Raw genomic sequence first — 15,778 nt, forward strand, 5'->3', positions numbered from 1 at the left:
TGGAACACGCAAGAAAAATCACATACGACTCCTAGAGCAGCACACATAGTCAACCTTTCGCAAAATAGGGCTATGAATCAGAAAAGGTGCAGCAAAATGGCAGCTAGTACTAACTCAGGCCTGCGCTGCGGCAAACGTGGAGTTGTTGCAGTGAGTTTCCTGCAAGTTTATCTGGGAAACATTCCGAGAGGATGCTGCATCAGCCCGGGTGACAGGTAAGACATGATTGTCGAAAGCCGGTGATCCGGTATAGAAAGCATAGAGGTACGTAAGGGCGTCCTGTCACTGGAGCGGGGTTGTGCTGAATCGTCCTTTGACGGGACTAGGCCAGGATGTAGGATTGGCTACGAGCCATTCGGGTAGAGCGGAATGTATCCGCATATCACCAGCTGCACGCTGCCTGCACACGCAGTGGGCGGCTTCGGAGCGTGGGAGGCGGTCCAATGATCTCCGTCCAAGTCGGTTTGGTCGTGGCTCCCTGTCTCGCGGCGGTTCTTTTGTCAGTCCACGTTGAATTGGATGCGCCTGGTGTGTCAGAGCGCAACCCAATACAGCGGAGCTTTGCTAACGAGTACGTCAGCGGGCGGCTTGGCTGGACTCGCCTGCGCTCGCCTGCGCTCGCCTGGACGGCATTGCCGCTTCGACTGCAGCGCAGAGTCGGGGCCGACGCAGTGGAGTACGGCTAGGGAATGCCGCCAGCAGCGCCTCGTATCTATGTCGGACGCTCGCCCTCCCTTACTCGCATGGCAGCTGCAGCTGGCGCGCGGAGCGAAAGGGAAGGATGGGCACGACGTCTGCTATGAAGCCGGCAGTGTGTGGCAGCGCTTATCAGCGGCCGGAGCTGCACGGGCCCACGGGGAGTCTAGTTCTGGCAGTCGCATGCGAGCAGCAAATGGAAAGCGCGCGTCTTCGCCTCTTTCCCCACGCCTTGGCCGATCGAGGGCAACACCAGCACTCCGCCCGCCAATCACCGCCGTGCCGCTCTGGCCTCGCCCGCCCCGTCCTTGTATCTCCGCCTCCTTCATGGCCTTGGCCAGTCCGCCGTCGTGCCCCGTGCAGCAAGGCCGTCAGCTGCCTGCCGGCCAACCCTGCTCCCAGCATGTCTCCTCCTTATCGGCAGCCCTATATTACGCCTGTCAGACCTGCCGCTGCCGCTGCTGCTGCTGCTCTCCAGCATCGGCATTCCCTCGAGTGAATCTGACTGCACCGCTCCCCCTCGCCGCCGCCCCGCCAGAGCCGCATAGAGCGACGCACAGCTCTCCTGCTGCTGTCTCCCTAAGCCTCCAGTGCCGCCTCCGCACCACGTTTCGCCGTACTTGCGTTGGCCTTGTGACGTCCTGCCCCAGAGCAGACCTTCGACCCTCCGCTTCGTACGCCCTGCCTGTCCGTACCACCAGCCCGGCGCCCTACAGCACGTCAAGGCTTATCGCCCTGCCTCTGTAGCTTGCGTCCCAAGTACGCTGCACCAACCGGGCAATCGTACCGCGCCCGGCTGCTTCCTCGTCGTCCTCCGCGCGCCGTCCGATCCCCACTTTGCTCTTGCCCGCCCGTGGCCCCTGACCTTCCACCGCCGGTTATTGATGTCGGTTGATTTGCGTCAAGCCTTCACCTCTCTCCGGTTCCCGTCTCGGGTCGAAAGTGTCTCGAGATCGCAGCTTTCGATTGATCATACAGGTGACAGTATCAGGCCAGCTGAAGACTCGTGAATAACTCAGTCTGTAAAAGGTACTAGGCACCGCTGCCTCTGCGGTATCAGAGCAGCCCACCACCGCGAGGTTCAACACAATGCCTTGGTCACCCTGGCCACGGTCCAGTCCTTCGGAAGCCTCCTACTGGGGACCACTGTCTGCGCCGGGGTCCATCGTTGCTGTCTTCGATGAACCAAGCGCCCTTCGTCTTGTAGATATATCGTGGAGCTAATCACAAGCACAGGATCTGCTCAAGCTCATCATCAACCCCTCACACTGATCAATCCTCGTCCTCACTTCACCGTTGCAAGCTATTCAAGCTGGCGATCCATCAGAACGTCCCGATTCACAAACGCACCGGCCGAACCCACATCAACTGTAGTAGAAGCAGCAACGATCAACCGCAATCATGGCGACTACAACCCTCGCTGCCAATGCCATCGATATTGTCGACCAGAAACCAGCCATGAGCCCTACCAGGAAGGACTCTGCCAACGAACTCAATGCTGAGCCCTTCGATCTGGCCAAAGGGACAGTAGAGACGATCGAAGCTATCTCGATCGATTCGGCCCCTGCACTGTCGGTCAAACCTGCTGCAGTCCCGACCGCCGTCGCCTCTGATGGAAACAGGATCCGCGTCCTTGATATCACTGAATACAAGGGCGCTGCACTTGCTCTTGCAGAAGCGTTCAAAGACGACGACGTGTCGCGCTACTTCCTTGATACCCCTGATCGGGCTGACTGGACAGCTGAGCAGAAGTGGGATCTCCATGTAGCTATCTTCGAATACGTCGTATACGCTCACATCCTCAAAGGCCTCGTGACGACTGTGGGCCCTGACTATGGTGCTGTCGCTTTGTGGTATGTATGACCCAGCCGAGCCTGCTGCTCTAGATCGATACCAGTCCGAATGCTTAATCGAATCATCGCTTCAGGATGCCTCCGGGAACCCACATGGATGACCTCTACACCGTCTTTCGAAGCGGAATGTGGCGTCTTCACTTCCGCCTCTCTCGCGAAGGCCGCAAACGCTTCTTCACCGAGTTCATGCCGCTGCTCCACGACACCAAAGCAAGTGTCATGGGCGAACGGGACGCCACTTCCTGGTACCTGGTCTACGTCGGCACCAGGCCCTCGGCCCGCGGCAAGGGTTACTGCAAGAAGCTGATCCAGCACGTGACGGACATGGCTGATCGGGACGGTCGCGCCATTTACCTCGAGAGCAGCCACGTCCGCAATGTTCCGATCTACCGCCGCATGGGCTTCAGGGAGTGCAGACGCATCTACCTCCAGCGTGCCGAGAAGAGCAACGTGGCTTTGGAGATCATGGTCAGGGAGCCGGGCGTTAAGGACGATCACTAAATTGCAAAATATCGCGAGCGGAGAGGGGAAAGCGGTGACGGAATGGAGAAGTGGCATGGGTGAAGGTATATGAGAGTACTCAACTACTTGGGTTGCTTTTCTGGGATGCACTCAACTTGCATCCCCTCGATTTTTTGTGGCTTCTTATCATAGGTTCCGTAGTTTGCTTTACTGAAAGAAAAACACGCTCTTTTCCATCACATTTTGTTTAGACAGCAATATCCAAGCCAGAGCTGTCGACGACGTTAGCCCTGGCATGGAAGCGATTGGACAAGCCGCAACAACCTCGTGTGCGTAGCCCAAACTCGATAGTCGCTGGCAACCTGCTGCGGATGTCCATCCCCAAATGCGCCACTACTTGTGAGCCTTAAAGCATACTCATGTACCATTTCGCTAGCAGCGTGAACAAGATACCAATCCAGTAACAACAGAGTTTAACATGTTCACGAGCACGTCGGAATCAAGGTTGGCGAAGGGAAGAATAATCTTGTCTTCAAAATCAAGGGTAAACAATCAGAAAGAGATGCCACTACCAGTCTTATCCCGTTTTTTTTCTTTCCTCTTGGTATTCCACTAATACTTCCACTCAAGCCAAACAACTTTCTTTTTCGCTAACATTGACGTTTCACATCCACATTCCTATCAACGCCTTGATCTATTGACTGTGTGGTCATGTCGTGTTACGTTATCTTGCATGATTGTCCAGTACCAACCCAGCGAGGGTTAGAGCAGAAAGGCAGACACGACGTTCGCATCACAATGACAACTCCTTTTTTTCTCCTTTTGGACCATATAATATTTACAAGGGCAGCCTGGGAAAGAGAAAAAGAAATGTGACCAGACCAACCTCCAACCAGACTGCACAAAGGACAAACAACATATGACCGCAAAAAAAAAAAAGAAGGGTCAGTCGTATACGCAACCGTCCCTTTCTCCCCCACACACTACTTCCTAAGAAACATCACGCGCCACCCACCGCCACCTCCTCAAATGCCTCCCCATCGCCCTTCCTCCCCATGAACAAAAACGCCAGCACGGCGGTGCCGCCGCACAGCGCGGCCATGACGGCCATCATGTTCCCGTAGCCGAGCCACAGCTTCAGCCAGCCGGCCAGCAGCGGGCCGACGGCGAGGCCGAGGTTCCAGACCATGCCGTTGAGGCCGTACAGCTGGGCGTGGGGGCCGCGGGCGCCGAACAGGTCCGGGTTGGCGGCGTGGTAGGCGTCGACGACGAGGCCGGCCTCGACGAGGCTGGGGGCGTTGACGATGGCCATGCCGACGCCGCAGAGGGAGAGGAGGACGCAGAAGATGGCGATGTCGTGGCCGTGGCCGTCGCCGCTGTTGTTGCTGCTGTTGCTGTTGCTGGGGCGCACGAGGAACGGGAAGAGGGAGAGGACGGGGGTGAGCCAGGCGTAGCCGACGACGGCGACGGCGCGGGGCGAGAAGTGGTCGACGGCCCAGCCGGCGAGGGGGCCCATGAAGAGGTCGAAGCAGCCGAGGGAGAGGAAGAGGAGGCCGGCGCGCAGGGAGTTGAAGCCGTAGTTTTCTTTGGCGGCGACGGGGATGGTGCTGTCGAAGGTGCCGAAGAGGAGGGCTTGGATGAAGCCGACGAGGAGGGAGGTGAGGAGGCGGGGGTTCGGCAGCAGGATGAGGATGGGCATGTGGCGGGCGAGGAACGACTTTTTGGACGGGTGTTTGGCCGAGAGGCGGTAGCGCGGGTCCGGCTTGGGGGGTTGGCGGCCGAGGAGCGGCGTGTTTTCGTTGGTGTCGTTGGCGGGGAAGGGAGCGGTCTCCCTGCTGATGCTCCCGGGCCCGTACGGGAGTTTCGCGGTGCCCGTTTCGCCCGTTTCGTGTTGCTCGTACTGCATCGCGACCTTGCGTTCGATGACGAGGAGTCGCATGATGAAGTCGATGAGAACTATGGCAACACTGACGGCGAAGACACCGGTGTAGCCAGTCTCGCGGTAAAGTATGCCGCCCAGGACGGGCGAGATGAGGCCGCCGACGGTCATAAGGCTGTAGATCTGCAGTTGTCTTAGTTTCAAAAGTGGCGCAAAGGATTGGCTGAAAATGGGATAGAGGAACATACCGAGCCAATAACGGCCCCCATGTTATCTGATCCGACTGTTTCGACGAGAAGGGCAAGTCCAACGACCCAAACGACGGCGGCAGAAAGACCCTGGAGAAAGCGGGCAACAACAAGAGCAGGGATGGTCTGGCCAACAGCAAGCAGAAAAGTGGCTATGAAGAGACTGAACAAGCCAAGAAGGAAAGGCATTTGCCGGGAGCTCCATCTATCTGCCAGCAAACCAGTGATGGGCGAGGAAACTACTGAGGCGCCCGCGTAGACGGCCAAAAGATTCGAGACTTGGCTCTGAATCTCATCGGCGGGCAGATGGATGCGGTCCTGCAGCATGAAGGGAAGGACAGGAACGATCAGGCAATAGAGCACCATGTCGGTGAAAATGCCCATTCCCACAGTGCTCACGATGAACCACCTGGAGGAGCGCCAGCGCAAGCCGGCAGGCGGCTGTGGAGGGTCGTTCTCGACCGCTGGCAGGGCCGTGGTGGGGCGCAAGGCGGGGGACATGGTGGGGACCACGAAGGTCAAAGGTGAGCGGGAAGGAGCGGATTGGATCCCCATGGAGCCAGAGTGAGGCGGAAGTGATGGTGGGTGAGGAGGATGGACGGTGGAGTCGTGCTCCTCGTCGCGCTCCCTCCTGATCTCGAGGTCGCCCGACGCGCAAAGATAGTTCAAGACCCAATGCTTCGCCCGGGGCAGCAGCTGGTCCGATGCCGACTCTTGCGGCAAGGATACACTGGCTTCGGGATGGGAGCAGACAGCCGGGCCTGCGGGGGGTGGAGCATCCGAATCAACGGCGGCCGTCGGCTGACGGGGCACTGGCGCGGACGAGCTGGTCAACGTGTGTGCAGAGAGGCGGGCGCAAGGCAAGCAGAGCTGGAAGGGGCCGTGGCCGGCAGAGGGTGGTCTGGCGGACGGCGCACGTCTGGCAGTGCTCCTTGGCGACGCGTATGGGCAGCCCGAGCTTGCTCTCCTCGGTGTTTGTGGAAGAGCGGGAATGCGAAGACGGAATGGAGGGATTTGCAAAAGCGGAGCGCTTACTCGACGACGCTGGCGCTGCCTTCCGGGCCGGCCAACCTTGTGTTGTCTTATCTGATGCTGCGCCGGCGCCCACGACGGCACCCACATTTGCATGTGCATCGCCGCCTGACCCGTTCGCAGTGCTGCCGGCCGCGGGGGAGGCGGCGCGGGCAACGGGCGGCGGCGTGGTGACGGGGCGCTGCGGCAGCATCTCGCCGGCTTGGAGTTGAGCAGTGGTAGCCATCATGATGAGATGATGTCGCGGGCTGCGCGCACTGACTGCTCTGCTCCATCGCTTCCGCGCCAGCGCAGCGCCCACAGTGTCACAGCAGCCGCACCCACCACCGGCCCTGCCTCGGACAGCCGTGCCCGTGTCGTGCTGAGGCCGCCGGTGAGGCTGCTGCTGCCGCCCTCTCTCCAGCCGCACGCTGCGGTTGGCGCCGTGGCCGCTGCCCTCTGCACGCGGTGCTGCGCAGACGAGGGCGATGGGCGCTAGCCCCAGCTGCAGCAACCTCACATTCCCGCCCTGATGGGTGCCGCCGTTGAAGCTGCGCAGCTGTAGCCTGCCAAGCGGCCCGCCGCCGGTGCTCCTCCGTCCAGCTCTGTCGCCAGTCTTCCAGCGATCGCCCCACGATGGCCAAACCCAAGACGCCCAAGCCGCCGCTGCCGCAGGCCCTGGCCATCTCCCGCAACAAGCACTGGCGATACATCTCCGCCTTTCACGGCCCATGGCTCCAGCTGCCGCCCGGGATCCTGGAGTCGCTGGCCCACAGCAACTTCCGCGCCCCGCGCCCCCGGCCCATTGACCCCGCCGTGTTCTACGACCTCGTCAAGATCCGCAGCGCTGTCGACGAAGCCACCAATCTCGCCGTGCGCGCCGCCTCCGGTCTCACCTCCGCTGCCCTGAGCAGCCAGCCCAATGCCGCCAATGGCGTCCTGGGTCTGGGCTATGTCGCCGGCGGGCAGAACACAAAACTGAGTCGGGAGCGGAAGTATCGCATGCGCGAGCTGGCCACTCAGAAGCTGTCGCATGCATACCACCTCGACGAGATCGCCGCGAGCGTCGCTATCATGCAATCTGCCTCCGCCTTGGACGATGTCGCCCACTTCGTGCTGCAGCGCAGCGCCGCCCACCCCGACGCCAAGTACGTGCACTTCTTTCACGAGAAGATTCCCTCGCGCATGATGGCCGAGTACACGCCTTTGGACCCGCTGGACCACGTTGTCTCGGAGCGCCCCAACGATGGCTCTGCCCTGCGCACTCGCGCCTTGACAAGGTTGTTCAAGGAGGACTACGTCGGTGCGGTGAGGGACCTGACGGATGGGCTGTCGATCGCACGATATATGCAGCAGCAGCACAAAGTGGGTAAAGACCAGCTCGTGCTGGCCAGGACTGCAAGGGAGGACGCCGACGCTTGCCGGGCGACCCCGCGGGAGTGGAGAGACTCGCCAGTCAAAGAGGAGGATCAACCTAGTAGCCTCGAGATGCAGTTACTTTTCCACAGAGCAGGAGCGTATTTCTCTTTGGCCTATCAACACGTATCCGACGCGCTGGACGGTCTGAAGGATTTCGAAGCGCGGCGCAAGGAGCAGATGGATGGACTTGACCCAGGAGCCGAGCAGCCATCACCATCGCCTGAGGAGAAAGAGGCTCATCGCAAGCGACTTGAGAATAGAAAATTGGTCAAGACGTATGCAAAACGAGCCTTGAGAGACTACATTGCCTTTCTTTCTCATTTTGAGTACACGCGTGGTATCAATGCAGCCGTCGCCGAAGACTTTCATCATCATAAGGCCAACGATATCGCCAACGGAGTAAAAGGCTCGGAACTCAGCTACCGTAAGCGCGCACAGGAACTAACAGATTCTGACATTGAATTGAATGCCCAGGCATCCAGCGCTCTCATACAGCGTCAGCGTGAAATCGAGCTCAACTCCCACGGAGACGGCACCCCGTCCTCACCCCTTCCCGCCATCCACCCCCTCTCCGCCCTCTTCTCCAGCACGCCTCCCCCAGACCTACCACCCTACCCACCACCGGCACCGGCACCGCACGCGACTACCCATCCGCTCGGCCCCGCCGATCCGGCCGCCACGCGGACCCGCGCCTTCGTCGACGAGCCGTCGTCCCATGCAGAGCGCCAGGAAGCCGTCACCTACCACCCGCTCCTCACCGACGCGCTCCACTCGCTGCTCCTCTGCCACGCCCTCGCCCAGACCCCGCCGGCCGAGCTCCGCCGCCACGCCCACAACGTCGCCCGCCTCGCCCGCCTCTGCGACGGCTACCCCGTCTTCCTGCCCGCCCGCTCGCCCGCCCGCGCCGACTGGACAGACGTCCTCCGCCGCGCCGGCGCGGACTGGCTCGGCCTGGCCCACAGCTGGGACCGGCTGTGCCGCCCCGCGCCCCTCGCGAGCGGTCGCTCCTGCAACAGCAGCGATGCGAGCAATGGCAGTGGGGGTAGTGGGGGTAGCAGCAGCAGCACGACCAGCACTACTAGTGAGCTCGCCCGGACTACCGCGCCCGCTGCGTCGGTCACGCGGAAGACGGACCCGGCACGGCTGTCTCAAGAGGGTCACGGCAACGGTAGCGGAGGCAACAGTAGCGAGCGTAAGAAGTACGTCGCCATCATGGAGGCTCTCGCCGACGAGCGCGTCGTCGATGACGATTCGTTCCAACGCTCCGTGCGGGCGCGCGAGCAACAACAAGAACAGTGTAATGGCGATGAAGAAGGAAGGGCTAGCATCAACAAGAACGTTACGTCATCGTCATCGTCGTTGTCGCCTCCGCCGACGTTCTCACAGAAGGAACAGCCGAAACGCTGGGCGCAAGACGACGACGGTAAAGGATATCTTCTCGCGGCGGAGCGGGCGGAGGTGATTGCGCGCTGGGTCAGGGAGGCGCCGCGGAGTGGAGGAGGAGGCGGGGCGGGCGCGGGCAAGGGGGGCGGAGGCAAGAAGAGGAGGGGGAAGAAGAGCGGGGCGGCGGCGGCGGCGGAGAGGAAGGATCAGGGTGGTCCTGTCGCTGAGCTGGAAGGCGGTGTGGAGAGTTTGGGTCTGGGTTATTAAAGGGGATGTGAACGTGAGTGGGAAAGGGTTACCGAGTTGTTGACGAGCGAGATAGGGGAAGTGTATCCCTTGTGTCCCCGGCCTGGGACTGGAAGGCTTGTTGCGTGCGGGAAAATGTACATGTATTATTTGATGGTGGGGGAGAAACGTTAGTGTCCTGGAATGTACTAGTACGCGGGTTGGAAATGGAAGACAGAAAAAAGAAAGAAAGAAACCAGACATCTCAGGATGACTGCATACCCTTCCTTGTGGAGGAGAAACTCCAAACGAACAAGCGATCATCGCGCTTTCCCGATGGGCGACGAGGAGGCTCGCTTAGTCGCGCAGTTCAAGTTACGGATTGGTTCAGTCTTGAGCGCCTGCAGGCCAACCGTAGAAGTACGGGTCCAGCCGAGGCGCTCATTCATGTTACACTGTCCTAGATCAGACTGAAGGCGCACATAGCCTTTCTCACCCCCGGCGCTTGAGTTGAGCAGGTTTCAGCCGGAGGATGATGTGCATGCTGATGCACAGCAGCATTTTGCAAATGCGAGACCAGGGGTCCAGAGATCTTCACTTGACCCTTAAGCGGCGTCATATATGTGGACATTGCATACAATCTTGGCGCATTTTGCACGATTTGAGACAGGAGAAGTGGAACAGTAACCGTCGCGAAATGCTGTGAACAGCATAAGCTGGGGCTTGCGATCATTAAGTGTCTTTTTTATGTAGTTGCCGTTTTCTTCTTGTTCTTTGATGCTAAGAGCTGGGATGCTTTTGAACATTTTTGTGGAAAAGGGCTGTTATGTACCAGAAGTAATTAGAGCCCCATGGGTTGTCCCGCTCTGGATAGAATGCCATGAGTGAGATGGCTGAAACGAAGTAGAGTTCATATCCTTCCTTTCCGCTCGCCTCGGTAAATCAATGTGCTATGAAAATAGCAGAGGTCACCGAAATAGCGGATTCGCCTTAGTTCTTCGGCGCCATGCCAAGGGACTGGTTGCCGCCGTTGAAGGCAACTGGAGAGAAGTTAGTAAGAGGGTCTTTAGGGTCTTTCTGCAGTGGAATAGACTTACCAAACTGGGCCTTGAACATGGTGTCACCGAAGATCTGAAGGTCGGCGCCCTGGTTGCCTTGAACACCACCAAAGCACATGGTGCCGGCGTCGTCAACGGGAGCGAAGGTGACCTGATCGCCAGGGATGTTTGCCATGTAGTCGCCAACGGCGACGGCGATATCAGGCATTGCGGCGTCGCAGGGGTAGACGAATCCACCAGCCTGGGGGTCGTTGACGGCACCCTTGACCTTCGCATAGTAGGCCTTAGCGACGTTGTCGTCGACCATCAGCAGAGAGGTACCAGTGTCTGTCATTTCATGTTAGTGTTCGCTCAAGTAATACAGGACGTTTCTCATGGTGCTTACCAGCGATGGCGTCGCTGCCAACGGTGTTCTCCATCTTCTGGCCATCGACCATGAAAGACTTGGACGGAAACTGCCAGAAACCTTGGCTGCTGTTCACGGCGGTGTAAGTCAGCTCGCCCTTGAACTTGGTGTTGTCGATTTTGCCGAATTCGTAGGTGCCGGTGGTATCGTTTGTCAGATCAGCAGTGAAGACGGGCTGCTCGAGGTCGTTCATGATGTTGTCGAAGAAGGTTTTCTGCTGCTGGGGCTTGACGGTGTTGATCTTGCTGAAAGCAAGGCCCACAAGACCATCAGTGTTGGTGTCCTGGACGAACGACTGCGAAACGGCAGTGGCCATCTCGATGGCCTGCTTGGTGACGGTAGCGCCGCCGATGTCGACGGTGTCGAGGCCAACGGTGCCGGCGGCGCCGCTGCCATCGCCGTAGGTGATGAGGAAACTGGCACCATCCATGGCCTGGAAGGACTTGCTCTTGGTGGAATCGAAGGCCGCATGGGCGCCAATGGCTTGCTTGGAAAGCTGCGTGCTGAAGACCCAGAGATCACTGCTGCCAGAGTCACTGTTCGCACAATATCGTTAGCCCGAGCGCAAGATGGGAAGAAGCAATGAGCACTTGACACTTACAAGTCCAGGTTCATGGTCTGGCCGCCGACCTTCACGGGTGACAGGAAGAGGGCCTCGTTCTCCTCGGGGTTCGCGGCAACCTCGCCGTTCTCGGTGCCCCCGGTGGTGTTGGCAGCCGGGGTCGCGGCAGCGGCGGCGGCAGCCCTGTGCTTGAAGCCGAACTTACGCATGGCCTTGCGCATGGCGGCGGCGCCATCCTTCCTCTTGATCTTGGGGTTAAGGCTGCGGGGAACCTTGAACGAGCGCTTTCCAAGGGTCTTGGTGGCCTCGGTGGTCTTGGTCGGGGCGGGCCGTGCAAGGACGACGGCAGCCAAGAGAGCGACAAGAAGCACGATGGCACGGAAGGAGTGCATTATGAATACGCTTGACCGGCAGGCGTGTGGGCGAAGTGGAAGTGAAGGAGAGGGGGTGGTAGGCGAGGAAGAGTGGAGAAAAAAAAAGTAGAGAGAGATTATAAAGTCTTCCAGAGACAAACGCGGCACCGGCAACAGGTGAACGCTACGAAGTGAATAACGGCAAAGGTGAAGACAGAACGGAAAGTGAAGCTTGGAGAGAAACACCTCTTGGTAGCCAAGACGGGTTGCAGATGAGAAGTCTTATAAAGTAGCAGCAGATCTACGGCCTAGATACGGGGCCCAAGCGCTCGGGAGCATGCGTCGCAGCGACACGGCCACGGCATCCCAAACGCCACAGCGGCAGCAGGCGCTTCATTGGGCGGGCGGCGAGGGTGGGCGACGAGCTGGGCAGGCGGTGGGCGCAGGCGACGCAGACCCCGCGGGCGCGATGACGCGGGCTGATTGCGCGGGGCATGCGGCGAGACGCGCAACGTCTGCGCCGGAAGCTCTCGGTGCAGCAGAATCGCCCATCTGGTGTGAGAGCGGCGTCGGAGCCGTCGTCGCAGGCAGGCAGCGGTGTTGAAGATGAGCGGCTGAGAGCCGCTCGGAGGCGAGCCGAGGGTGGGGCGCGGCCGTTACAGTAGGGCCAGGGGCCGCCGCCGTCTCAGCGCCCGACACACCTACGGAGTCCACGCCTGCGTTGCATCCGCCTTAGCTGCCAGCCTATTGACACGCCGACCCTTGCTGCTAGACGTGCCGCCGTAGCCCGTCTCTCGTTCGCCGCCGCCTCCTGCGCCGCCGCAAGGCAATCAGAGCCGCCGCTCGCTCATCAGCGCCCCCCAGAACCCACTCCTCCTAGCCCGGCCATCCGGGTCGCGCCCAATCCGGGACCTCAGCCGTCTGACATTCCGACCCCCAGGCCAGCAAGGCCCGCACCCGCAAAGCTTGATTCCGACGGCTCGTGCCAATCCTCAGACCCTCGCAAACGCCCGCCCAGCATGAACCATCACCCGCTCGACAACGAGACGGCCATCACGGCCATGCGCGCCCAGGTGCTCGCCAACGCCCGCGTGCTGTACAAGGAGCACAAGTTCTTCGAGGTGCTCACCTCGCAGGAGCTGGACGGCTCCGAGCTGGTCATGCAGCAAAACTGGGCCTACCTGGTCACCTTCCCCCACGACGCGCGCGCCCTGATCCTCAGCTGCAGCGAGCCGTGCGACTCCCGCGAGGAAGCCATGCGCTCGCTGCTCGACGACGTCGAGGCCGAGATGGGCGAGATGATCACCAAGGAGCTCAAGGACCAGAAGATCCCCATCGAGAGGAGGCGTCGCCGCAGGGATAGGCTGGTTGAGCAGAGCCGTCTGGCGCGTTCTGCATAGGCATCTGAACCTGCGCAACGCTCTCGTCGAACAAAACAGGAAACCGAACAGGAGGCGCTCGGCAAAGGACGGGCTTGTCTCGTCGAAACCGTACATCACCGCCTCTTGGTGCTGCGGCGGTGCCTGGCTGCAGATCAGACTCTTTTGTTACTGGGGCGCCCGTTTCTTACTCCTCAAGGCGGCGTTGGGGGAAACTGCACCCGTGTGGATATGCAATGCTCCTTCTTGCGGACGGACGGCTTTGTGTGATTGCCTGCTAGACACTGTTGGAGGTTTGTTTCTCTTTTCCATCGTGCATCGGTTTTGGGCTGGGGGCGGGGCATGGCTTTGGGACGGACGGAGGCAACCCACACAAATCAGTGGGAAATCTACGGTAGGCGGTTGGGTCTAAACTATAACCAAAATAAACATCTCTTGGCTGGCGATGATGCCGTTTCCTGCCCTTGTCGTGCACGACTGGCTCGTCCTTTGGCCAGCTTCATGCGTTCTTACACGTCTTGCACAGGCTGTGACAGGAGCTTAACTTCGTCCTTGCTGATTTCCAACCGTCTCCCCGTCTTGCCCAAGCCGAACCGGGCGACGAACGATCCACACGATTGAGATCTTGTTCTGTTTCTCATGAAGTGGCTGTGGTGGCTCTTCCGTCGATGCCGCTCGGTAGACGGCACGGAACCAGGCGGCCCCGTATTGGCTCAGAAACGTAGGTATGTGGCAAGCCCATTGAACTTCCGTGAAGATACCCAGGTCTTAGAGGCGTCACTGCCGCAGTTCCGACTAGGTGGTAATGTGGTACCAATTTTTACGTAGTCACCAGGTCATTATGATCTTTCAATAAGTAAAGATACGTTTGAAGCTTCACGAACGTCGAGTTGGCGCAGTACTTTGCTTCCCTGCAGATGGACAGCACCCCTAGGGGAAGCAGGCGGACGAACGAGTAGCTAGACATGGAAACACACTCGCAACACGTCTCTTGAGTGCTTCAAAGCTGAGAACTTCTTCGCTTAAGGGTGGCATGAGGTTGCACGTATTCCACTGACTCGGTGATATTGGCAAGGAGCTGACCAATCCGTGTGCGCGAACGACTCGGAGTACTCCACTCATGCATAAGGGTCGCTCCTGGTGGATGGGCTCATATATCTCCTGCACTCCTCGAGGACAAGCTTTCCCACGCGCCCGCGCTCAGTCTTTTCGAGAAGGGCGCGCAGGAGCTCGAGACCCGACGGGCCCAACAGGCTTGGGGCCTGGTGTCGAAAGACCACCGGCACGTAAGTCACTCTCTCTACCTCTAACAGGCGGTGGCACCTCTGCAGGTAGCCTTGTCGATTTGTTAGGCAAACTGGCGAGGAATCAGGATATCGCGCTTGTTTTTTCGGCCGCTTGCAGCGATGCACACGGGCGCACCTCACTTAAAGGCCGCCGTGGAACGACCGTCCCAACCACTTCTTCCCATACGGTTACGTGTGCCGCATCCAGCATCACGTCGCGTCAACAACTCTCCGCTGCGCATGGAGCCCAAAGATCGGACGTGACCTGCCAGCTTTCGCTAGCCGGCGAGTAGCCTGGAAGCGGTCAACAGCATCGATGGCGTTAGCGAACGGACTATTGGCACGCATCGAGGATCCTGGGGCTAAGTGCAGGACTTTTGTCCAAAATGGTGCAGGCCTTGTGCAGAATCTTGACTTGGACTGCAAAAGCGGCGGGGGGTGGTGTGTGGCCTGACATGCAGCCAGCCGGAGGACACTCCTCGGCAAGACGCATCGCCTGAGCCGGCTCCTGCGTTGTCAGTTCAAGCTGATATCAGTGCTCCCAGCTATCATCATAATAATGATGGTAGGCGTCGTGCGCATCGCGCCTATGATGTCAACGAATGCCGGCGCTCGCCCCCCCCCCCTCCTCTCGCTTGGGGGCAGATCTGATCCTGAGCGTAGGGACTGCGATCCACGCACGCACGCACCAGCTCAGCACAACAACTGGCAGGCAATCCCAGCCAAGGCGGGATGCGCCAATTCCAGTCCCATGGTGTTGAGAAAGGCTCTCACGGTCCAATGCGTTCTCGGCCCGCGGGACAGACGCAGGGTGTGGCTGATACGGCGCGTTCGCGCTGAGGTCCAGGTGATGAATCGACGGCAGCTGTTCGCAAATTCCAGGGTCGGAGATCGGGCCACGGCGAGGTGGGCAGGATGCGACGGGGGCACGTCAATCACGGGATGCGAGTCAAGGTTCCGTCTCACCTGCACCAGCCGAGGGTGGACCGCAAAGTCGTGGCCGTCCACGTTGCGAGGCACAGACTTTTCTACACCGGTGAGCCACGCGACACGCAGCAGCAATCGAGTGTGTAGGATTGCACATAGCCGTTCATCGAGTAGAGTCCAGTCTCCAAACGAAGCGTCTTTCCCCGGGCTGGAATGGGGCAACCGTCACGGGAGCCGTTCTCTTATCTCTGGCCGCCAACCGGCGGCTCTGCGAGAAGCAAGCGCAGCGGGAGCAGGTGGTCGGAGTGGCCTGCTCATTATCGCTTTTAGCTATAAGACGCCTTAAGGCGTCCAGTAAAGTATTCATGAATACCGCTCGTATTGCGAGAGATGCTGGGGTCTCAACAGGCGAGGAGGCACGGCGCCAGGCCCGTCGGCTCATGCCGCAGATGCCGTGGACCATGCGAGAGCGCTGGCCTCAGGGTCCGGCACAGGCCGCATGGCACACTGGCATGTGCACTGGGAGCCGGCAGGGCGCTAGGTAGATGTGACAGCCGTTGCGTGCTGGTTACCATGGGTTGCAGTCTTTGGATTGTGGTGAGCTTGGGGTTTGGCCACGACATTTGGGGCG

General features: G+C 59.7%; 5 protein-coding genes across 5 annotated transcripts; 3 read left to right on the forward strand and 2 right to left on the reverse strand.

The window, feature by feature from the left end:
- Window positions 1–2,097: 2,097 nt before the first annotated feature.
- Window positions 2,098–3,050, forward strand: BKCO1_11000128 (n-acetyltransferase-like protein; the record flags this gene model as incomplete). The annotated part of the gene is made up of 2 exons (XM_020270309.1): window positions 2,098–2,549; window positions 2,624–3,050. 2 exons carry the CDS (start codon window positions 2,098–2,100, stop codon window positions 3,048–3,050), a joined length of 879 nt encoding a protein of 292 aa, XP_020132818.1.
- A 961-nt stretch (window positions 3,051–4,011) lies between these two features.
- On the reverse strand, window positions 4,012–5,639 carry BKCO1_11000129 (mfs general substrate transporter; the record flags this gene model as incomplete). The annotated part of the gene is made up of 2 exons (XM_020270310.1): window positions 4,012–5,073; window positions 5,139–5,639. 2 exons carry the CDS (start codon window positions 5,637–5,639, stop codon window positions 4,012–4,014), a joined length of 1,563 nt encoding a protein of 520 aa, XP_020132817.1.
- Window positions 5,640–6,785: 1,146 nt separating this feature from the next.
- Window positions 6,786–9,218, forward strand: BKCO1_11000130 (histidine kinase group protein; the record flags this gene model as incomplete). The annotated part of the gene is made up of 1 exon (XM_020270312.1): window positions 6,786–9,218. The coding sequence occupies one exon, from the start codon at window positions 6,786–6,788 to the stop codon at window positions 9,216–9,218; it is 2,433 nt and encodes an 810-aa protein (XP_020132740.1).
- Window positions 9,219–10,166: 948 nt separating this feature from the next.
- Window positions 10,167–11,594, reverse strand: BKCO1_11000131 (aspartyl protease; the record flags this gene model as incomplete). The annotated part of the gene is made up of 4 exons (XM_020270313.1): window positions 10,167–10,216; window positions 10,274–10,561; window positions 10,620–11,176; window positions 11,242–11,594. The coding sequence occupies 4 exons, from the start codon at window positions 11,592–11,594 to the stop codon at window positions 10,167–10,169; spliced, it is 1,248 nt and encodes a 415-aa protein (XP_020132741.1).
- A 980-nt stretch (window positions 11,595–12,574) lies between these two features.
- Window positions 12,575–12,955, forward strand: BKCO1_11000132 (uncharacterized protein; the record flags this gene model as incomplete). Its single annotated transcript, XM_020270314.1, has 1 exon — window positions 12,575–12,955. One exon carries the CDS (start codon window positions 12,575–12,577, stop codon window positions 12,953–12,955), a length of 381 nt encoding a protein of 126 aa, XP_020132738.1.
- Between the last annotated feature and the right edge of the window lie 2,823 nt (window positions 12,956–15,778).

The sequence above is a fragment of the Diplodia corticola genome (genome assembly GCF_001883845.1).
Source record: "Diplodia corticola strain CBS 112549 chromosome Unknown scaffold11, whole genome shotgun sequence".
Lineage (NCBI taxonomy): Eukaryota > Fungi > Ascomycota > Dothideomycetes > Botryosphaeriales > Botryosphaeriaceae > Diplodia > Diplodia corticola.